The 24,369-nt window shown below is 42.6% G+C and overlaps 2 protein-coding genes across 2 annotated transcripts in view; both read left to right on the top strand.

Annotated features, from left to right (window-relative positions):
* Window positions 1-1,422, top strand: part of tspan11 (tetraspanin 11) — an 83,090-nt gene extending 81,668 nt beyond the window's left edge. Inside the window, exon 8 of the mRNA XM_069164948.1 lies at window positions 1,340-1,422. Within this exon, the coding sequence (XP_069021049.1) occupies window positions 1,340-1,363 (24 nt within the window). The 3' untranslated portion in view covers window positions 1,364-1,422. The remainder of the gene's footprint in view (window positions 1-1,339) is intronic.
* A 963-nt stretch (window positions 1,423-2,385) lies between these two features.
* sema3aa (sema domain, immunoglobulin domain (Ig), short basic domain, secreted, (semaphorin) 3Aa) overlaps window positions 2,386-24,369 on the top strand; it is a 33,757-nt gene continuing 11,773 nt past the window's right edge. Inside the window, exons 1-6 of the mRNA XM_069164796.1 lie at window positions 2,386-2,981; window positions 15,537-15,697; window positions 17,694-17,756; window positions 21,358-21,477; window positions 22,330-22,420; window positions 22,501-22,620. Of these exons, the coding sequence (XP_069020897.1) occupies window positions 2,876-2,981; window positions 15,537-15,697; window positions 17,694-17,756; window positions 21,358-21,477; window positions 22,330-22,420; window positions 22,501-22,620 (661 nt within the window). The 5' untranslated portion in view covers window positions 2,386-2,875. The remainder of the gene's footprint in view (window positions 2,982-15,536; window positions 15,698-17,693; window positions 17,757-21,357; window positions 21,478-22,329; window positions 22,421-22,500; window positions 22,621-24,369) is intronic.

Here is a 24,369-nt window from a genome sequence, read left to right as displayed (position 1 = left end):
TTTTGTTAGCTCTGGCCACAACTCTGTTTTACAATATTATACTTTTGGACTCACCCTAAACTGATGTGACAATGCTAAAAACAAGACTGATGAGGCACAAAACCTGAGCAATGTCATGATAACACAGATTGTAAACAGGTCAACCAAAGAGACCAAATTTATTTAGAGGTAAAACTGAAAGGAACACTCCTAGATTTAAAAAATAAAATAAATAAATAAAATGTTTTAGTAATCCCTAATATGACCACTTAGTGCCGACTCCTGCGGTGAATATGGTAGCTCAAAAAAAGCATGATGGACATTTATAATGGACAGCTGGGTGATTAATTTCACTGCTTTCCTTCATTTTCTCCTCTGAATAACTTGTTAAACTGGGGTTTTGCACTAATATCTCACCCTGTCAGATGACAACAGCCGACTTAGTTATTTTTCTCAATAGGTTTGAAGATTGAAACTATAAAAATACAATCCAAGTTGTAATAATCTTGTATTTAAGGATGGTACCACTCTTTCTCAAAAACCTTGTTCAAAAATGTGACACTAATATAACCCACAAATACACTTAAAATGTCAGATCGGATATGCTTTATGATACAGCAACAATAGCTTCAAAACATGAGGCATGTGGAAGTGCTGAGATATACGGGCGCCCTTATATCACAAGCACACACTTGGCATGTTCACCACACCAGCCCTGTTTTCAGATTGTTTTCTTTTAGTGTCTTGAGGTGTGTGAGTTGACACATCAGCACTCCTGTTTATCAAAGCTTTTATCACCTCACCACTGCTGTCTCACCCCTCAGAGGAAACAGGAGGTTCCCACTGACACACGCACACACACACACACACACACACACACACACACACACACACACACACACCAGCACCTGCAGGGGCTGGCAGGGGTTAAGAGGAGGGGGGTATTGTTGACCTGCCTTGCCGATGTGAATGACTTTACCAGAGACAGGATCCGTCTCAGACGATACAGGTTAACTACCAGCATGTGTTCCCCTTCACCATCAAAAACACACTCAAAGGCTGCGCTATGTGTGGGAAAATTGTGACTTGTGAATTATTTACAATATTCCTCTGAAAAATATGTAAATTAATATTCTGATCTGAGGGGAAAAAAATATTAGAAATTAATACAAAATCCATTTCAACATTAAAGAATGGCCTTTTTAAAGTAATCCCCCTTTTAATGTACTTTTTTTTAAAGGTGGGGCTTTCATGCCTATTATAGAAATTAGACACTGTTGTTAAGTGTTGTCTGGTCCTGATTTATTTTTCTCCACTTTTCCCATGACCATGTCTGCTTTTCTTCATCTCCGCCATCCAGCTCAACTCTTACCAACATCCCTAACCTACTTCAACCCCAAGTTTTGACACAAAGATCCTGTTATTTGCTGTACATTTAGATTTTAAAAGATAATATTTTATTGGACACTCGCCTGCCGTTATCTAAAAGTATATTTTCACTTTTTTTTTTTTTTTTTTTCAGCAAATAATCACACAATTTGCCCTCATGCTGAATTTGGCACAGCATATCAAGTGTTGTAAGAAGATTGTAATTAAGAAGTTCCAAAAGGGTCCCTAAATAGACCTTGTGGTATGCTTTTCTTTGTCAATGTCAAAAAATAAATAACTTTTCAATGTTTGACATGGAATAACTTTAACCAGAGAAGTGCAGAATTTACATAATTTGGATCCAACCATTCACAAGAATTTTCTTATTAAAAGAAAAAAGCCTCCACTGAATTAGGACACAAACCTGCAGACAACAATGGACAGCACAGACATCATAGAAGTCTTTTGCAGCCTCTGGATGAAAAAACACAAACTGAGGGTCAAATATAAGTCATTTTGATTTATGTAGCCTGTTATCAAAAGTCATAAATTTCTCTGAAGGGGACTATAACCATATATAATCTCTCTAAATCTCATATGACACCGTCTATCATGACACCCTTTAGATAAGGAAACTCCCACCAACCTATCACTCGATAGGGGCACTCAGAAAATAAACTCTGAATTAAATGGCCAGAGAGAGAGAGAAGGACAGAAAGGCAGAGGAACTGAAAGAGTTTTGTTCTAAGAGATATTAGAATAAAGGAAGTGAAATATTGATGATGAACAAAAAAGGAAAAAGGCGGAAGAGGCAACACTATAAAACCCTGACCATTCACAATCGTCCCTATCCACAACACTGGCTTCATCGCTGCTCTCCAGTCATACCGCCTCCCCCTCTCTCTATCCAGCACTCCCTCTCTCTCAGCTGCTCTTCCTCCCCTCCCCTCCCTTCCCTTCTTGTGGATGGTGTAGCTCTCTCTCTCTCTCTCTCTCTCTCTCTCTCTCTCCCTCTCTCTCTCTCTCTCTCTCGCAGTCTGGTGGAGCTGCACACAAGGATTAGAGGGTTGCTGTGAGTGTCTGCTCAAAGAGAAGAAGCTAGAAGACAGAAAAAGATCAATTAAAAAGACCTCTAGAAAAAGGATATTGTGGATAACTGCTGTGATTTACCTTCACACAGCCTCTACCTCTCATCTGAGTCACGCCAAGCTGAAGCAGGGCTGAGCCTTCACCTGGGGGAGGACAGATAAGCCAAGGGACTGTGTAGCCTGGACCTCCACACGGGGAGCCATGTGAGCGGCACCCCTCCACCGACTTCACACTACAGGAGTCCACCTCCCCACAGACACACTCTGAGCACAACCAGGATTTCCCCCCCCCACCCTCTCCTGGAACCTCTACTTTCAGGGCTCGCGTGGAGGGACTCTTCAGGCTCGGCGTACCCCAGCGGAAGACACTCATCTCGGGGCATTGGTCTGGGCTGTGAGTGCCCCCTGGTCTGGAGGCCAGCCAGCAGCACTCCAGCACCATGGATTACCTGCTTGGGATTGTAGTGCTGCTGTGCGGGGCGGTGCAGCCGGGAAGAGGAGTTGAGCCCAAGCACAACGTACCCAGGCTAAAGCTGTCATACAAGGGTAAGCCCATTCTCCGCTGTCCTCTGACTCCAGGTTATATTATAGGATCATCGTGGTAGCTGGCGCTTTTAACCACGGCGAGCTCCCTTAGTTTATTTCTCTTGCCCGTGGGTGTTCTTTTATGCTTTCCTTTTCATCTATTCTTTCCTTATCCTGAATATTCCCCTTTTCTTCCTCTATTTCTGTGAATCTATTTCTGCCTCTATGTTTGTCTCATTCACTCTCTCTGCCTCTTGGTCAGCGCACAGGATCCAACTCTCTCTTTAACCTTCTGTATTCCTCTCTCCCATTAACTCACTCCTTCCCCACTCGCTCTGCCTCTGTCTCTCAGAAATTCACTCTTCTCCTTACGAACGGTCAGATTGGTTCCATATGCTGTGGAGGAGCACTCGCCTGAAGTTAAATGTATATATTGGCCCCTGTACCAATTTTTCCCTCGTGCTGTCCCCTTCTGCTGGTACTGTACAGCCCTGTTAAGTGCTCTGAATAGGCAGTGGAGCCTCTGTTTTAATGGCTTCTGTCCCAAAAACTCCTTAAAAAGGGGGGCGGAGGAGGGGTGGGGGGGGTGTCTGCTATGGTCATGGCACAGAGCCCCTCTTTAAGGGCCCAGGCAGGTTTCTTGGCTTCTCATAAATGAATCCAACAGTTGGAGAGATTTTTTTTTTGTTGAATGGAAATAAATGCATGTTGATTTAATAGTTGTGCATTAAATCGCCTATTCGCTGTCGAACGTACTGGTAGAGACTGGCAGGGAGTTTCGTTTGTCTTTTTATATTGTGCACGTGTAAGTTTTTGACGTATACGGCAAACATGTTATTCTCTCTCCTTCTGTGTTATTTTGAGGGGAGACTGCGGAGCGCCGGTTCTTCCTCTCCTCCTCCTCCCTCTTTCTCGCTCTCCCTCTCTGTGTCTCGTCTCCTCTCTCACACCCTACACTAAATCAGGCTCTTTGTAATCGCAGACTTTTTCATCTCAAGCTCAAAATAACCGGCAACATTTTTGGCATATTTTGGGAAGGTTTTTTCTCTTTTTAATGTCAGTGAGGGAGGCTATTGTGGTTCTTTGTCCTAAAACATGACCGAAAGTATATGGCTGAGAGTGTGGTCTCTGGATTCTTTATTTTAGTCCCGTTTTCCTCGTTAAACATGCCCTCCGAAAATTTATGAACGGGCTGATTTGCTGTCATTTTTCAGCTGAAAACACGAGTGTGTGGTTGAAAGTCGCCTCATGCGTTTGACTGTCACCCCAAAGCTTTGGCTCCTCAGATAATTTCAATCCATGTCGAGGGAAAATCACGTTTCGCTCTTGAAGACGGTGAATATGATGTTTGTCACTAATTCACTCTCTATCTTTAGATGAGACGTTTAGTATAACTTGTGTTTAGAGGCCTGCTATATGACATGCTTTATTCTTTAGATGCAGTGCAAGTTGTAATTTAGGGGTAGTATATTTTCCTTTATCACCCTGTCAACTTCCCAACGTGTATGATTGTATATGTTCTAAATCTAAAATATAAATGTGTGTGACTTTTTAACATTTGAAAACCTATAAGTGAGTTCAGTGGCACTGATTTAATGCGCTGCAGGATTTCAAAGAGCGATGACATGCATTCACCATGTGAACAAAATAAATCTGGAGAGAATCATCGGTGAACTTACCTGCTTCCAAGTCATATCTCCCTGGGGCTTCATCATGTCAGTTCACACTAAGCCAAGCCTCTAGGCATGATGGGAAAATGTCATCCCATCTTTACACAACCATCTGTTTAAAGAATGTGAATATAGTTGCCTCCTGCCCCTTTTGTGATCCTCCTCACTGTTCAGTCTGACAAGTGAACATGTTGCTGACAACAGTACGAGACAAGAGGATATGTCATCGAGCATCAAAGTCTGTATTGACTGATGTGCGTGAGTGACGGATGTGTATCGTCAAACCGAGAGAGAAGGTCTGCTCGGAACGAGTAGCCTGTCATGATCGACGTTCTTTTGGGGATGTTCAATTATTCTCGCTAAAAGTACACCAAAGCCTTGTTGTGTGTGTGTGTGTGTGTGTGTGTGTGTGTGTGTGTGTGCGTGCGTGCGCGTGCGTGTGTGTGTGTGTGTGAATGTGAATGTTCTTGCCACGTCTCGGTGTGAGGACTCAACACCCTCTCTTGTGATTTCCTCCCCTTAGACTGTAAGTGGTGTCTTGTTGTGTGAGTTTGTGTGTGTTTTAGCGCAGCAAAGAAATGTGTCAGGTCTTGCTTGTCCTCATATAATTAGACACCTGGTTGTGTGCACGTATGCATGGTCTCACAAATCCATATCTTTTATTGTGTTTTGAAATCAGTGTTTCTGTAATTATGTGTGATTGCCGTTTCCTCGCTCTGCTGTGTGTGTGTGTGTGTGTGTGCGTGCGTGTGCACGTGTGCGTACGTATATGCGTGTTACTGTGTGAGTGTACGCAGGGTGTAAAGGCATGAGAGTGTATCGTGTGCCACTTTCTTTGTGTGTCACTGCTCGCCGGCATCTGTGCTCGTGTCTCGGGCCCACAGGTGTTTGAAGGCTCTCTTGATGTCTGTCAGCAGACAATTCTTAGTCAACAACCACATTGTGGCGGATGGAGGGAGGAAGGGGAGGAAGGTGGTGGTAGCGATGGCGGAGGGGAGGAGTTTAATGAAGGAAAAGCTGGCAGACATGCAGTAGATGACGCAAAAAGGAAGGGATGCTGGTCGTTAAGTGAAGTGTCACTCATCCCTTCTCCCTGTGTGAAGCCGGCATAGTAATTAAGTCAAATAAACCCCAAGGAGGAATCCTCCTGGGAGGGACAGTCAAGCAAGCGCCCAGCAAAAGTCCAACTCGAATGCCGGGCCCGTAAGTGGGACGCTCACATCAGCAGAGAGTAAAATAGAGACTGACTCCCAGGACGGTCGCAAGAACCAGCAGGGTCTGGGGTTTTGGGGCACTCAAACAAACAGGGGTCCCATTAAATCATTCTCAAATGAGTGCTGAAGACGCACCTCCAGGGACAGACGGTCCCACAAAAGTGAGTGATTCTCTTCTTCCGGAAAAAAGGACAGGCGAACGACTGCAGAGTGAGCAGTTTGTGAGAGGGAACGACTGAGAAATGGAGACAGGTAGATAAAATGACCTCTCTCGGGACAGCCAGCAGAGCAAGTGCAGAGTAAATGATTTCCCAGCGGGGTCAGTTAGACATTCAGCAAAGAGGATCTGGCTTCATGGGGACAGAACGATGATCACAAGAGTTAATGATTTTCTCTTCTCCTTGAGACTAAAATAGCGCTTACTTTCCTCGCCTTGACAAGTAACATAAGGACAGCGAGGCAGAAAGTGAAACTCAAGTCCAAGTCAAAATAATCTCGCTTAGCAAATATATTACACATGTTGATATCACTTCATCGCAGGTCGACTTGTGTGAACAACTGATAGACATGTGCAATTAAAGGAATCAAGGGAGGCTGACTTCCAGATAAAAGTGAGTCATCATCACCGAGTTTCCTCGGAAAGCATAAAACTCGACATATTGAAATCATTAAGATTATTTTAATGTCTCATAAGTGACACTTATCTTTGCTGCACTACAGCAATACAGTATCCACATGAATTACAAGGATAAAACAATGATCCACTCTCATGGATCAATGCGTAGCTGCACACAATCACATTCCTGAACACAATCAGTGTACAACACTCCACCATCAGAGGGAACACTGACCCCTAAAGGTCATTTGAGGCACATACTGCTCACAGTTAATGCAAACACAGTATGAGGGGGAAAATCTGTGGCAGTACCAAACTTGACCCTATTTGTTTGCCTTAAAAAGGAGCCCGGGAGCGGCACTTTAAAACTTAAACGGTCTCGTGAAACAACCTGATAATTACCCTCAGCGTGGGTAATTATGGAGCCCTACCGTATGACCTCCTGATGCCATCGCGGCCCCGCGCCGGCTCCATGGGTGGAACTGAGCAGGGAACGCAGAGCGAGACTGAGAAAGAGACGGGGAAATCTGGAATTGGGTTCCAATCCTTCAAAATAGACACTTGGTGTGGAACCGCACTCAACGCAGTCTGGACTCGGCCCCATAATAAGCCCGTCTGTGAGCGTGGCCCGTTTTTGTGTTTGCGTGTGGGCGTGCCTGCTTGAAAATCGGTGCAGTTTGTACGCTCGTGGGTGTCTGCGTGTGTGTCGCTTCATTAGTGTGTTGTTTTTCTATTTATTCTCTTGATATGTGAACGAGCATCGGAGCGTCTCGCGCTCAGTTTCCTGCCGCTGTATCTGTCCGTCCTGCGGGCTGAGGCTGACAGAGCGGATGTAGATAATTATAAGGTGTTCTCACAACGCGGCAACTTTGGAGATGTCTGCCTCCATCTCCCTCTCTGTTTCTCATCGTTCTCCTCTCCCTACCCCTCCTCCCTCCCTCTCCTGCGGCTCGGTCGCTTCTCAAGGAACCACAACACCGCAGACCCTAAGTACAATCTTCCAGCAGGCTGTGTGTGCGTATGTGTGTTTATCATTTTTTCTTGTGTCCTTTTCCTGTCTCTTTGATTGCAGCTCAGCTGATACATATCTTTTGGTTATCCTTCTTTTCAACTCTATTTGGACACACACACACACACACACACACACACACACACTGAACTACCCTCATCTTTACTCACACACAGCCACATTCCAATAGTATAAACCACTGTTTTGCAGTGGCTTGCTTTTCAACTGTGTCCCTATTTTTCATCTGAATATATTACACTTCCTCACACTGACTCACAGAACTGACCACAGTGTTTGGTAAGGCTCCCACCGGCCTAATCCACAAGTTGAAAGATGGCATAATGAATGTGTGTATTTGTGCTGACACTCGTTGCCCAACAGATCATTGTGCAATGGCACAACTCCACTTGCAAAAACAAAAAGCCATTCATCAAATTTGAAAAATCTGTCACGTGTGTTCATTGCAGTTTCTCATTTAGCTCACCCCTTTGTGTAATTTGTGAGTTTTATGACCTTTCGTTTGCATGTGTCTGTGGTTTCCTCTCTGAGTCGTTGTGTGTTTTGGAATGTCATGTATTTCCACAGTGTTCGTAAAATGTTCCCTCATTACACTGATTTATGCTTTAGAAAATTCGATCCAAACCAAAATTCGTATCAGAGACAATCTGGATGTGTGCTTAAAGGCCACAACAGGAGAGGGTGTCGGTGCAGTTCGTGTTTGTCCGAGGATTAGTGTGTGTGCACACAGCGATTGTGTATGTTCGGTGTGCATATTTGTCTGTGTGTACATAAGCGCTGTATGGGCATGCACACAGTGTTTGCATCTGTGTTTGGGATGTGGGCTTGGGTTACAGCGCGGTGCAGATTGCTTGAACTGCGGGTATGAATGGGTCCTGCCACCTGCTATGTCTTGTCAGTCAGATGGAGAAAGAGTGCACCGTTCAATCTGAGCAGAGTCGTGTTACAAATGAGGGGGACATCTCTGCAGAAAGACGGCCCGAAGGACTGATAGACAACCGACACACAGATGAAAAAAGAGGAGCGTCAGACAAAAATAAATGTTAAATAACTCCCGAATGTAGAGTGTGTGAGGATTTTTATACACAAGGATGTGCAGTGATTATTAATTATGGTTAGTGATTTTATTTCACTGATTTGAATTGAGATCAACTTGGAATATCAGTACTTTCAAATCTCAGTAATTTAAGACTCAATTTGCTCTGAAGTATTTGTACTTTCTTTCCTTCCACCAGATTTGCTATTTTATTTTCCCTGTGTTATAACAAAATATAACAGGAGCAGCTTGAGATATAATGAGGCAGGTTTTGAAAACACGTATTCTCAAATGTCATAATTTACATCGCTACATTGAGAAATGATAAGTCTTGACAGTTTATATATGGGATTTTATTCAGTTTCATTTTCCTGGAAAGGAAAAGCACGCAGTAAAACATCATTTTGTAACACAATATCCTTAAATAGGGCTGCATGGAGCTGAACTGTGCATCTTTGCCTGCGGATTTGTGTCCAACTGTCGCATCAATGTGTTCGCTGTCACAGTTTGCCGGAGACACATCCAGATCTGTAGCCCTGCCTCATTAATTGGTAATAAAACGGCAGAGCTGACATTCAGCTACACCGTGCAGCTGACAGGCTGCACTAACAGGCAGTGGCTCCAGACATGACCACGGTAACCACAGCCTGGTTCCTCTCAAAGTCCGTCCATCAAGCTGCCTAGTGATAGCACCATCTTCCTCTCCCTGCACAGCTTTGCAGAGGTTTGATTTTCGTGATTTGTGTGTGATTTTGCCAGTTTGTTCCTACATAACAAGAATTCGGGGGCCGTATTTACATATCAAAGTGAGTGTGTATATTTTAATGCGTCTGTGTGTGTTTTCCCTAAAAAGCAATAAGAAGCAGAGAAGCTGAGCAGCCCGGTTGCACCGTGAGCATTTAGTGGTGTATCTGCGGTAAGCACGGCCAGGCATCGAAGCCGTCTGTGGTCGCAGCGCTGGTCTGTGGTCCAGCCGTCCAATGACAGGAGGAGACACACGCTAATGAAATGGTTCCATATTTGACCACTTTTGTTGTGAGTTTTTTTGTTTTTTGTTTTTTTTTTCCCCTCTGCGCTCATGTTTATGCTGTAGTTTACTGTAATTATCCCTGTTTTTAAAGCATTTTTTTTTTTTTTTTTATGTCTCTACCGTGTGTCTCATTCTGTTGCTCTCTCCGCTGCTCTCCTTTCAGATCTTCTAGTATACCACGCTCTTGTGTTCTCCTCTCTCTGTGTTTCTCTCTCACTCTCTTGAGGGAAAACAGGAATGTTGTGCGGTGGTGACAAGGAAGTCTAGCATTTGGGTTGAGAAAGATGAATGGTACTGTATGGTGAAATTCAACACATACTTAGACTACTCGCATAGATTCAGTGTGGTTTGGGATGTGGTCACGTTTTCCTTATTAGTCCCTCTGATACATATTCTATGTTTTAACGTACACTGAGTCACATTCTCAAGACAGAATATGTCATTAAACTGTCTCATAAGATACAGTCCTCAACTGTGAAATATGAATCACTTTGGTTAAAAAAGCTAAAATTAAGTTTCAATTTCAGCTGAAACTGTGTAGAAAAAAATATTGAATCCCCCCCCAAAAAAACCTCCCTTTTTTTCTGCAAAGTAAAATCATTATGGCTTCAACAGCAAATTTGTGGCATATTTAGTGCATTTGTAGTAAAAAACAAAAAAAACAAACAGTCATCACTTGATTCAATCGCGCAGTCTTTGTTCTTTTGAGTGGAATAATAAGATCTTAATTGTAGAGTTCATGGCACCGAGCGTAAGGTTAGACATTTTCCGTCCGAGCTGTCACGCAATTGCACCTGAACAAGAAACCCAAAGGCCCAGGTTGTGTTATACAGACGGTCACCATGGAAACCAACCCACACCTGCTACTGTGCTTAGAAAGAGCGAAGGAAAAGGAGGGAGAAGCAGAGAGAGAGAGAGAGAGAGAGAGAGAGGGGCGGTGAACTTTTGAGGCATGTGTGGATATCCTTGAGCTTAGGATAATATTTGAACACTTTGTTAAGCAAAGCTCTCAGCAAATTTCCATGGTGCTGGCTGTCTCGTCCTTTTTTTTTCTTTTTTTTTCTTCTAACACCTGTGTTTTGTGGCCGAGGCTATCATGAAAGCAGTAAACGTACACTGTACCACACACGGAGAAAAAAAGAACGCGTTCGGGAGACTGACGTGCCAAACCAAACCACTGGAGATATTATAGTTCTGTGTGCCTTTACTTTTCTAAAGCCAGCCTTGTATTTAAAAGATAAACATGTGCAATTCTCTGCATCTGTTCCTTTTAAGCTACCATTTTCTTTTCAGCTGAGTTTTTTTTTTTTCCCCCTGCATGTCAGTGGAGTCGATTTTTAGTAACACACAGACTCTCTTGTAAACCACGGGAACAGCACCTATTGGGTCTAAGTCGCGCACTTTCTGCCAACTGCAGAAGAAAAAGAAAGCAGTCTCGACAAACAGGAAATGAACAAGTAAAACCTGCCATTCAGAGACCTTTTTTTGTGTGTGTTTGAAAACTCCCCTGCTTGTTCGTCATCCACGGTATATATGAACAAGAAAAACACTTGAAAAGGGCTGCATTATTTTTAATGGAATATTATCCATCTGTTGCATCTCAGTCAAGTGTTTTCCGCTGTCGGGCTTTTATGTTTCACGTCACTCAAACACACATTCACGCAGCCGCACGGACACGCATTCAGATAAACATAATTTAATGCCCCGTCGCCTTTCTTTCATGCCGTTTCATTATTCCGCTATTGCGTGGCATGTAGGCGTCCAAAACGCCTGCCTGTTTGGAGGATGGGGGAGTGAAGAGTACTCCATAGACAATTGCTCTTGAATTTTGAATGTAGCTTTTTTTTTTTTCTTCTCCACGAGCTTTTTAAGACAAGAGCCAGGTTATTTTCCATAATGGAGTATGACGGAGCAGCAAATGGTAATTTATTTGAATGAATTGGTTGTATTTACCAGTTTCAAGCTGTGTCCTTGAATGTACAGCGGCGCGTGCATGGAGGGAATATGAAAACAAAGACGCATAACCACAATCTAGCACGTGTGTAAATATGTAGATGAGATGACGCAAAAGTTAGCTTCCATTATTCAGTCTGATGTTAACAGCAAACTACAAATTGAACCAAAACACTAATTGCACAGATTCTTGCATGCACACTCAGGTGTGTATTCATATTTGCATATGTGTGTGTTTGCACGTGCGTGACATGAGTTTGCATGCATCTCTGTAGCTTTTTGCATCGGCCATTGTGCCTGCATGTTGAAATACAGAATGTGCGAGTGAAAGAGAGCAGACAGAGGATGTGTGTAACAAGAGAAAGTGGGTAGCAGAGACCGAACCGTGTGTGTGTGTGTGTGTGTGTGTGAAGTGAGTGGAATGCACACACAAGTAGATGTGTTTAAATGTCTCTGTGTGTTCAAAGGCTAGTGTAAGCACACTGTGTGTGGCGAAGGGGGCACGTGGCATTTGTATGGACACACAGACAGGAGAGGAGTTGCGTGCGTGTGTGTCACAAAAGTGTGTGTTCATGTATGTTAGGTGGTCTGGGGCCAGGGAGTGTGTTAGAGGTGGAAGCTGCTGAGTGCGCTCACTGTTCCACTAGTTCATGCTGCATAAGCAGAAATTCTGATTGGATTACAATTTAGACTGGGAAGACTTGTGTGTCTGTGTGTCTGTGTGTGTGTGTGTGTGTGTGTGTGTGTGTGTGTGTGTGTGTTCAGGGAGAACTGTGAAATGTGGTGCATACATTTAGGTCAATATTAATATATGCATGTGAGTTTCATGTTGTGGTATGGGGTTTGCATAAAAACAGAGTACAGTGAATTCACGTTGAACCTGCTTTCCTTTGTTTGTGTTCCACGTATATGTTCGGCGAGTGTGTGTATTCGTGTCCTCTGCTTGGTTACTATATTTTGTATGAGCTGAGCTTGTGGGCTCTCCATCTTCTTGTCTTGCTCCCATTTTCAAATGAGCGTGTCTGTGTTTAGGTTGGAGGTCCTTAGGTGCTCACGCCCAGTTCCTCCGATTTTCCAAACCACAGTAGATCCCGGCCCAGATAAAATATGTGTGTGTGTGTGTGTGTGTGTGTGTGTGTGTGTGTGTGTGTGTTTGCACAGACCACCTTGTCTTTGTCAGAGATCACCACGTGTTGAAATGTGCGTGTCTGTTTTTTTACTGCGGCCCATCTGGGGGAAACCAACATGATGGACCTCAGATGCTGACATTTTGGACCTCAGTCCCTGCTCCCGGGCTCGGCTCAGTTTCAAGTGATAGGGGTCGCCACATATCAAGCCAAAATGGCAGCGAATAGAAGTTCAGGAAAGTGGAAACAGACAGAGGATACTGCTGTTTGTCTTCTGGTTTGTTCGTTTGATTGTCCTTAATATCTGACATTCTTTTCTTCCCTTTTTATTTTTTCCTAATAATTTATTACCCCAAAACTATTTATGTTTTCATTTAATTCCCATTTTTATACCTAGTTTGGTTCTTTGCCACGTCCGTTGCTTTTTTTTGTGTTACTTTATTGCTGAAACGCAAGAAGACCTCCTCCAGCTTTCTGTTGACTTGAAATTGCATTTCCTTACTTCCCTTCTCAAACTCATTTCCTGACACAGCTATGTCGTGTCTTATTGGTAAACTGAGAACACGGAGGTATCTGATTGGCTGCCACATGACAATAAAACAACTCTGAAGACAACTCCTAACTTAAATATTAAATTACTTGTCATTGTAATTCGAGCATTGTATACTTGTGTGTGAATAAATATGAATACCAGGATGTTGGTGTGCATGGAGTGTAGAAAAGATACCTACACACATACGCTCAACCCATCTGTGGTAAAGTACAAATTCTCACAAACTCGCATCCACAGACATCCATTCATGCCCACACCCGCCCACTCTATTTCCGTAGCCTTAAACCTTTCCTCAAACCCAAATCCGACTGACGCAGATGAGCTGCAACCGTCTTTATTAGGTGATGACCACTCCCTCTCGCAGCCCTCATCCACCCCACTCGTACTCGATACCCGGCGATGGTTGACACACCACTTCCTCCATCTCCTTCAATCCTTTCTCTTATGTAGACACAGATGTCCAGATCTTACACACTGTGAGTGGGCGCAGATGGCTCCTATAGCAGCCCGTCAATCAGAGCTTTGTGGGGAGAGCAGGGAGATCACAATGCACTGGACTGACTGCACACGTGTGTGTGTGTGTGTGTGTGTGTGTGTATGTGTATGCACACACATGCTTGTGTGCGTACGCTTGTGCTGGTTTCTATATTGTGTCCCTGTGTGTGTCCTTTTGTGCTGTGGTGTCACTGACGATGATGGATGGAGCGTTCTGATCTGAGGCTGACGTATCAGAAGACTTTACCTGTGGTGCACACACACACACACAGCATGTGTTGTGTATTCAGCAACAGGCCAATGGTTAATAGATTAATTGAATTACAATTTATTTAGTTGTAAGTCAAATGTTAATGCTGTTATTGTAATTATAATATTTTAGACCAGCCTGCAGAGCTGAGCAAATATTTTGATTGATGTGCAGCATATTTTTTTGTGGTGAGAGCTTCAATTAGATTGCATTGCCTTATAATTGGCATTTGGGCATCATGCATCCTATATAACAGAAATATCTAGTAATTAGATGTTGTGAAGAGAAGGAAATGTATTAAGTAAATAGTCTTTACACACAGTATGTTGCTGATATTTAAACACTTTCACATAGGGCTGCAAAAAGTATTACTTTTTGTTTGTTTTGTCCAACAAACAGTTCAAAACCCAAGGATTTAAAATATACAATGATATGAGACATAGAAATACAGCAAATACTCACATTTTAAAAGCTGTAAATAGAGAATGTTTGGTATTTTTTGCATTTGATTTATACATTTGTAGAGTTTTGCAGAACATGTTCTGGAGACTGACTGAGGATTATTCTGGATTCTTTACCGTTTACCCTGAAAATCAAAGCTTTACTCTAAGAACCTGCTGTATGGCTTTGCACAGTTGTAGCAACCAATACCAAAATTATCCATTTTGTCTTCTTTGTGCTACAGCAAAGTACAAGGTTCACTGACACAAAAGCTGTTCACATTAGCATTTATAGGACATATAATCCTGTGTTAACTTGCTTTTAGGAGGGGAGTGTTCTTCCTTGTTAATATAATGCTGATGGTCTTGTGATTGTTGAACCTTCAGAGTTGATGGAACTCATCTTTGGTGATTAAACTTTAACTGACTGCGAGCAGTCTGGCTAGACTATACATGAAGTCTCGTGTCAGCTCGCCACAGTTTATACTCAAGGACTTTGTACACCGGAGTGGAACTCTGTGAAGAGGTACATGTGCAGTCACAAACTCATTCATGTTGATTTGCATTATAACCCATTTACAGATACATGCACACCCTTGCGCATACTTACTTACACCCGAGTGTGTCCCCTGGCCCTGACTCCATATGAATTATTCAGCCAATCACACGGCTGAACAGTCTGAACTGTGTCCGTGATTGGGACATGCTGTGTTCACTTAAAATGCGTCACGCTATATTTGACTGACATGTGTCCATATGTATATGTGTGTGTGATTGTTTGTAAATGTTTGAGTGAAAACACAATTAAGGAAACATGAAATTTCCTTTATTGTAATTTCATACAAAAGGGCATCATGATTGGGGCAACACTTAGAACTGTTCTTCTAGCTATTAACACATGGCTATAATGAAAAAAGCAAAACATGTCTTGACTGGTCACTGATATTTTAGTTATGAATAATTCATACGGTATTTAATCGAAATGGTGTGTGATTAGTCCGTGCTTTTTTTTTTTTTTTAAGTGAAAAGGTGTTTTGTACTGCAGAAATGTGGGGGTTGTTTTCTCATTTGAATATTTTTATTCATCTGTTTTTTAGTCTTTTTTTTATTTATCCATATCCATACATCTAAGCCTCAACACCATTTTCTTCTTCTTCTCTTCCAGAGATGTTAGAGTCCAGTAACCTCATGACCTTCAATGGCTTGGCCAACAGCTCGAGCTACGACACTTTCCTATTGGATGAGGAGCGAGGGAGACTACTGGTCGGAGCTGAGGACCACGTCTTCTCTTTTGACCTCGTCAATATCAACAGAGAGCACAAACAGGTAAAACTCAGATGCATGATAATTTATTTGACTGGCAGAAAAGCTCCCAAATTAGTACCTGAAGTGGCAGAAATGTTCCCTCAACACATCATGAATAGCAAGAATAGTATAGAAAAGTTCCAATTTGTCAACCTTAGTGGTAGAAATGTTCCCAAATGACACCCTGGTTGGCAGAACAGTTCCCAAATGGTACCTCAAGTGGTGGAATGGTTTCCAAATGGCCACCCCCTAAATCAACTGAATGGGGTAACGAGCCCTCCCAATTTTTTAAAACCACAAATAAAAACATCTTATGGGCTTATTTGTGTAAAATTTACATAGTATATGTGTGCGTGTGTATAATAGAGCTTGCTGTAAAAAGCTGACCTTGTTCTACATCCATAAGAAGCTCAAAAAAGAAGCACCCCAAAGGTTCTGCAGAGTCAGCACTTGATATGGTGTATGTGGGTTCCAAGATGGATGATTGGTCAAAACTTTCAGCCCTTTTGTCAGCAAAAATATGAGCATTTGGAAAGCTGACATTTGGTTCTAACTTCCTATTCAGTCCCCCTAATAAAATTCACCATTCAAAAGTACTGGGATGTGGCAAACTTCCCGCCCTTCAATGTTTAGTGCTAGAAGGTTTGAATGGAGATGGGCGTGACCCATTCAGGCATGGAAACAACATACTAAAAAAGTTAGGGCTCTTACATGTTTAGAAACAATTTCTCTCCTCTCCTCTGGAGTCCATTACTCCATCTCTTTCTCCCCTCCCTTCATCCCTCCCACTGTCTGTCTGGGTCCAGACAGGGCTGTCAATAATTCCATTACTCCACCTGGACTAGGTTAACAGTCTTTTTATCTGATTCAGGCTGCTATCATGGACACACAAGACTGACACAGACTTGCCTGCAGGCTGCAGAGAGCCGAACAGGAAAATGAAAGTGCTGAAAAATACATAGTCAATTCAGAGAGGGAGAGTGTGTCTCCGAATTCTTTTGCCCTTGGCTCGGATGTGCACTTTTTCTTTCCTTTTTGCTCTTTTGTTCTAATCTTTGCATCATTATAAGATAAAGGCCAAAAAGCAGTGATTAAGCAAATCTAGTGTAATTACCCTGAAATGTGCAAAGTAGACTCCCATGAGAGGAAAACTCAGCTGATCTCGAAAGGAGATAAAGTCTAGGAATAGAATGAGGAATTTCTGTGTAACTGTGTGTATTGTATGGACATAATAATGCGAGGACATGCATGTGCATACATTTACATTGTCTATTGACATCTGCATGGCCAGCAGCAAAAAGCAGCGCTCTATTGCACCCAGCTTTTGAGTATATAATCGTTCCCTGAATTATTACAGCTCACACATGCACTCATGTGCTCCATGTGTGTTTGTAATTCATGTGACACGAGGGGCCACAGATGGATGACAGTGAGACCTAGCTCTTCCAAAACAAAGTAGCGAAACTCCGGTTTCTCTTGATGTGGAAAGTACAACCTTATGCTGAGGTCTTCAACCGTACAAAAGGATTCAAACTTTTTAAATGCAGTAATTTGAACCAGAACCCCTGTTTAGACTGAATGACATGTCTTAATTGACACAGCAAATGCAATATAGGGGACAGTAATTGTATATTTTCCAACATATTTTGTTTAATTTTACATAAACACACTATATTTTCTCATTTCTCATTTTCATTGAGCTGTGATGTAAATCCTTCACCCATAAAGCATTTAAGAGACCATCCCTTTTATATATTTAGTATTATATACTGATCATTTTACTCAAAACAGTTTATTGATGGTAAGGCCAAGGATATGCATGAAAATAAAGAATATTAATAAAAAATAACACGTGACAAATCCAAAGTCATTCTCCTGGAATTGCACAAATGTTGTTTTCCTCTGATTCACTGTTTTGACTCACTGCCTTCCGGTTTTCTGTTTCATGAAACAACATGTAATTCTTCCTCTCCACCTCCAGCCTCATGTGACTTTGTCTTTTTTCTCATTTGAACAGATTGCATGGCCCGCCACCCCCTCTAAGAGGGATGAATGCAAGTGGGCAGGGAAAGACCTCGGGGTAAGTCCACATTTGTAATGGCATCATGATAAGAGCTCTTCCATGTAATGTTTGCTTTTTTTATTACCCAAATTCTATTCCTGTCCTTTCTTCAAATTTGTCAGTGATTCTTGTTTGAGTTACCGGACCACATTAAATGTCCCAAAACCAACGTAGTATTGGAATAATGTGAAGAGGAAGGAGATTAGCTCAGACAAAAGTACAGTAGCTCTGTTCCATCTCACCTCTGGCACACTGTACTCTCTGTAGGCCGTCCCCCAATGAATCCTACAACTAAACACACAGAAACACACACCACAGCAGATGTGTGGTCACAGTAAGATGTACACATTGTGTCAGGGGCACAAGGACAATGACGCAGAGGTTATTTGCTTCTATGTTGTACAGTTTCATTTTAGGAGTATGCTTGTTTATGCGCCTCAGAGTATGCGCATGTGGGCATTTTTATGTGGGAGTGTATTGTTTGAGTTCCCGTTATCTGGCGCTGTGTGTTAGCTCACATGTCCAATTCTGCACTAGTTTGCTGAACACACACTATATGCCACCGACTTTGTTTGTGTGCACACCGGTGTTAGTGTATGTTATCTGTGTGTTGCTATTTGGAAAAGGTCCTCTCTGTGTTGTATCTGATCTTAATTTCATGGCTGAACGAGTCTCGAGTGCAGGGCTGCAGAGTTCGAGGATTATCCTGAATTGCATAGTCCTTTTAAATCTCAGAGGTTCCACCGGGTTCAAACTCACCACCAGTTTTTTTTGTTTTTTTTTAACGTGGACACAAAGTCATAACCGCATAAGCAACACTACACCTTCACTCCCTGTGCAGTGGGAAGAGTGTTCTTTGGCAACCGAAAATTTCACAAAACACAATGATGAGGTATTTGCGTGCTGTGAAAATGTTTATCCTTGAAAATGAGGCGGTGAGAGCAGAGACTGGGTACTGCATGAGGAGGCCTTGATTAGGACATTACTAAAGCATTCAGAGCTCCCAAAATGATGCATTTCTCCAAACCACAATTTACAGCCGGAGAGCAAATGTAACAGCTGCCCACATCCCCTCTAAATGCCTGACGGCTGCATCACTATCCCAAGCAGGGCTGTGTAACACAGCCCAGGTTGTTGCATTTCATTCAGTGAGCAAAGGGTTCAGATACTGGAGTGTGGATTTTACAATTTTGTAGAACAGCCTGATGTCATTTCCGATTAGCTGTCCAGCTATTACAGACCTTAAAGTAGAAATAACAGTCCAAAGTTATCCTATGTTTCCAGTGCTTCTTCCATATTCAGTTAAAGACCTCAGCATTATCTCAAAATTCACTCAACTCATCCGAATATGTACAAATCTGTCCACTCATTCCTCCCATGGAAAGTCATCAGTAATACCCAGTCCAAAGGGAGTCATTAATTTGATCCAATAATGACTCATTTATCCTCTGTGGGTATTGTGGTTTTCACATAATGACATGGTTTGTGACCATAGGAACCATTTTTCACCTGACGGCCAGACGGGGCCCGCACGTCTGAGTGACCATACTGAACGTCTGTCAGTGTTTGGGTGCAACCCACCTACCACATAGCTAATGAGTCGACCTAAGACAGCCATGTAAAGTCTTAAACAGAGCTGACCCTGGAGTTTAATGGAAGGAGTTGACGAAATGTACATAATAAGAGTGATGTCAGGGGGGACGTTTGCTCCTGCTGTTCATCAGTAGGAAACACAGAGGGTAAAGTCATTAAGTTATCCAGTCACATAGACACAGAGACGGGCAGGGTCGAGGTCAGCCACAAGACATCATGCAAGTCTGTGAATTTATCCGTAGTTCTGCAGCTGACGTGTGCAAACTTTGTGAGTAGAGTGGGTTAATGATAACATGCTGGTTTAAAGGTGTCAGATACAGAGAAGTAAACCCAGCCTGTTAGCCTGCTATAACAAAGATTTTATATTTCAAATTGAAAGAATATTTTGAAAGTTAAATCAACCACACTCATGTCTGTATTGGCAATGTGAAGGTACCAACAGCAGCCAGTTAGCTTAGTACAAAGACCAGAAACGGGGATAAGATCTTTCCAAAGGTAACAGACTCTTCCTGCCCACACCGCTACTGCTCACTAATCAAAATGTTATGTCTTGTTTGCTTAATCGTACAAAAGAAATGAAATATTTTTGGGGCGCAGCGGCTTCCTGGGTCTCCACCGGTTGCCTGGCCTTCTTGCAGGGACAACAAGGTCTCAGGAAGTCACTGCATCCAGCCAAAACATAATCCGTCGCGTATCCTCCCATCGAACCACATATTATCATATCAACACTTTTCTTTGTACAGATGAAACAAAATACACTGGTAGGCACATTTTGTAAACTGAAAGCGGAGAACAGGTGAGCTAACAGGCCAGCTAAGCTTACCAGCTGTTAGCTTCAGTTTCATGTTGAACGCACAGATGTGTGATCAGTGTCCAGTTTCACGTCGAACTCGCTGGAAGAAACTAAATCAGAATATTTGCCAAGATTTCAAACTTCACTGTAGAGGAGGAGGAGGAGGAGTCAAACAACAGTTTCTGCTTTTTTGAATAACAAAAGCAGGTTCAGTTTTTCTGGAAAAGATTTGCAGAGTGTGAACCCGGAGTTAATTGTGAAGTTGCACTGGAAAATGTCATCACTCCAACCTGCAGCCCTGTTTCCATTTATGTCTCATACGAGGGACATCATCGGCTCATCAGAGTAAAACGTCTGTGAGCTTCAGAGGAGTGAGCAGATAGACGTGGTGAAGGCAGGGAGAGAGACGGATAATTAGGCCGTCGGCATGTCATGTGATGTGATGTGCGCTGGGTTTCCAAATCCCCTAACAAATGTGTACTTATTTGTTAGGTGGATATCCAGCATGTATTTATAATTAGGCAAACCCCCAGCCTAATCTCTTAAACACGTGCCCAAATCAACTCCTCGAGGCTGCTAATAACCCTCCTGCATTAACCAATCCTGTTGATTAGCACTCTGATAAACAGTCTCACACCACTGGGACTATCAGCATGTACTGGAGAGCCAACCCAAATACCCTCCATAAACTCAAAACATGTGGGTCATTAAAGATCTGTGGTCGATTTGCTTGATTTGATTTACAGGTGGGATTTCCTTGAGGGAAACTTAATTTCAGAACCAACTGGAAAGTCCCTGCTTAAAATGGAATTCCAACAAAGCCTTTGTCTAACCTCTATTATCCTCTGCTTTCTGTTAGTCTCTATTTTCAGTTGAATCACATCAAAGTTTCTCTGTATTAAAAATGTCATCTTTATTTTCAAAATGGATAAAACTGAATTTAAACTTTATGATATGTGGGAATATTTTGGCAGTGTGAGATCACGGCTAACATATGCAAGCTCTTTCATAACAATCCCCAAAAGTTTCACATGCTTTGAAAGACTATATAATATGCTACACTGGTAAGATTTCAACATAAACAAAGACACATCTCACGTTCACAAAATGTATTAAAATCTCTTTGCCAGATGCATGTCTCATTGTATACAATTAGCTAGAAGTTGGGAGTTGACCTTCTTTGTCTTATATTTTTTCTTTCTTTCTTTCCTTTTTTTCTTTTTTTTTTTTTAGAAAGAGTGTTCGAACTTCATCCGGGTCCTTCAACCGTACAACCAGACCCATCTGTACATCTGTGGCACAGGAGCCTTCCACCCCATCTGTGATTATCTGGAAATGGGAAAGCGGGCAGAGGTAATACGTTTGGTGCTTTAATGTAACCAAATGTGATGTGGGTTTTTAATCAGTTGTATATATGCAAAAGGTCATTTAGATCTCAATTGAGCAGTTGATAAGAAGTCATTAAATGTGATAACAGTGAATAAAGAAATGCGATGGCTGCATTGAGTCTATGCCAACACCACCCACACACACACACACACACACACATTTTAAATAGTGAGATACAGCAGTGTTCATTCCTCTCATTGATTATGTTCTCATCAGTGTTTTCTTTTGTGTGAAGACAAAGTGGAAAAAAAACTACACTGTTCAATATCAGCTGTCGGATATTAAACAACCTCTCTCCTATGTAAAAGTTTAATCAGTCATCTTGATAAAGGTCTACAGGCTAATCAATGTAGCAGCGTGGCTTCTGCACGCCCCAACAATGGGGTGGGGAGTGGGTGCTTGCACCATGCTGTTTTTAGTATTGAAGACCCTGCATGTGTTCACTTCAGTTTAAACCAGTGTTGTCAGTAACTGATTTAAAGAAAAGTGAGTAAGCTGGGTCTCTCTTTTGTGACTTTTAATTTATCCAAAGACTAATGTCTACTGTTACTGCATTAGCCTACATTATTACCCCATTATTTATTTTTTTATTGCAGAGCCTAATGCTGAGCTCAAACCAGAGCAGAACGAGTCAGCAGTGTAAAAAAAACATTGCTCATTGCTCATGTCCGGCTGACTTTGTTTCGCATCGCAGCCCAAATTTAGCGTGCTATACTGAGAATAGGTTGTAACCTGAAACGCAGGCTATAAATGTACCTTTAACCAGGCTTAATGTGGCTTTCATTTCATGTTGACCTCTGACCCTTTCCACCACAGGACAACATCTTTCGACTGGCCTCGCATTTCGAGAACGGCCGCGGGAAAAGCCCCTACGACCCCAAAATGCTCTCGGCCTCGCTTCTGCTTGGTGAGTTTGATCTCTGCCTCCATCACCTCCAAGATTTACTCCTGGTCATTTGTTCCTAACTAAGCTTTTCTCACTGGCAGATGGAGAGCTGTACTCTGGCACTTCTGCTGATTTCATGGGAAGGGACTTTGCCATTTTCCGTACCCTGGGAGACCATCATCCAATCAGAACAGAGCAGCATGATTCAAGATGGCTGAATGGTAAAAAAATAAAAAGCCCACAAGAAATGTATTCTCATGAAAAAAAAAAAAAAATCTATGTTGAGTGTTATCTACTTTTTCTTCATGAAAATAAGTATTGTGTATGTACTCCCAGAAATGTGGTATTGTATTATCCTGTAGATACCTCACAAATGCCGCTTCTCCTGGGTTTTCAAGAGGCTGTTTGCATCCACAAACTTGGCTAACAGTGTTCAGACTGCAAAAACTAGATAACATACATTTTAAAACTTCACAAACTCCAGCAGAATTTACTGTTCCTGTAGAATTGAACAGTTGAGGCATATATACACAACAGCTTTTCAGTAAAAGCTGGAGGTGAACTCCTGTCATTGGCCATTATTATGGGAAAGCTTTTCAACAGACTTTGAAGCATTAAATTCTCTCACAGGCCTCAAGTCTCCAATCATTTCCATTCATGCGTGGACATCAGATATGAAGAGCCCCATTCACAAAGTCACTGGATTTGCCTGTGCTAGTAAGATTAGCGGTGCAGCGAGGGTTATTGACTGTTCAGTCTGTCTGGCTATCTTTCGGCACCGCGGAGGACTTAGGGAGCCACAAAAGGTCAGTTTTGAACCTTTCACTCGAGCTGTGCCATCCCCTTTTTCCCCCCTTCTTCCCACAGAACTAATCCGCTCTCAGCTGTTTTCCTGCAGCGGAGTCAAATTCCTCGCAGTTCCCCTCAACCACCCACCTCCCCCCAGCGCCATCAAAAATCACAAACAGCGGTCTCTGCAGCGCTGATTACTGTGACATATTAATAAAGAGCGATTTAAAAGGGAGAAGTCATTGTTGCAGCGTTAATCCCCATCGATCTTTCACCTTGTTCAAACAAATACTCCAGGGATTGAATCCATTCGCCTCGGCAAAATCCAACGCCTTCCCCACAAAGAGGGGATTGTAATTGCATGGATTACTGGGATGGGGATGTTCTATTGAGCCTTTATCAACAAGGTTACATGGTACTCAAATGTAACAAGAGAGGAACTTGGGCATGAATCCTTAATAGCAGCCGATTCTAAAAGGATTTCGGGTTAATCGGTAGTTTTGGCTGTAGTAGTCTTGATTTTATTTACACATCTCTTTTCATGCCTTCTTACTCGCACGGATGTTGGATTAAACCTCCTTCGAATAAAGTGGCCTTTTGTCGGCACTTAAATGTAATGAATTGTATGACCTCAGCGGTTGGCGACACCAGCAGCAGCCTGTTTTTCTATGTGATGCATGCCCGGACGAATTTATGAACGTGTAGATTTGACGGCACATATTCACGATGGAAGAATGAAGTCGGTGTGGGGCACACATGATTCATTCCAGAGGTCTCGCACCCTCACAGCACATATAAATCCGCTTCCCTCTTTGGCCACACTCTCCTTTTTCACAGCTACTCTATATCCTAAACGGCCATGGAGGTGTAACATGGCACTGCTTGTTTCTCTCCGGCTAACCCTCGAGCTTTCAGGCTCATTTTACGCGTGACGACGCCTCAGTGACTGCGGCCACTTTTCCTCAGTCCCTATACTCCCTTTACATCAAAAGATATATTCCAGCCACCACGGCCCCCGCGGCCCCTGGCTCCTTTCGTTTAACTTTGATTTCCTCTCGCGCTTAAAGTCAAGATGAATTTATTCAAATGTTACCCCGGACAATCAGAGCCATGTGTGTTTGTGAGGATGTGGTCTAGAGACAGGGGTTATGTGGGATTTGGATTTGGAGCGCTCACTTGAG

Source organism: Embiotoca jacksoni, unplaced genomic scaffold (genome assembly GCF_022577435.1).
Source record: "Embiotoca jacksoni isolate LCO1_2020_lvr unplaced genomic scaffold, fEmbJac1.0.p SCAF_32, whole genome shotgun sequence".
NCBI classification, from domain to species: domain Eukaryota; kingdom Metazoa; phylum Chordata; class Actinopteri; family Embiotocidae; genus Embiotoca; species Embiotoca jacksoni.
Note: the sequence above shows the minus strand (reverse complement) of the source record. Positions and strands in the feature narration are given on the sequence as shown.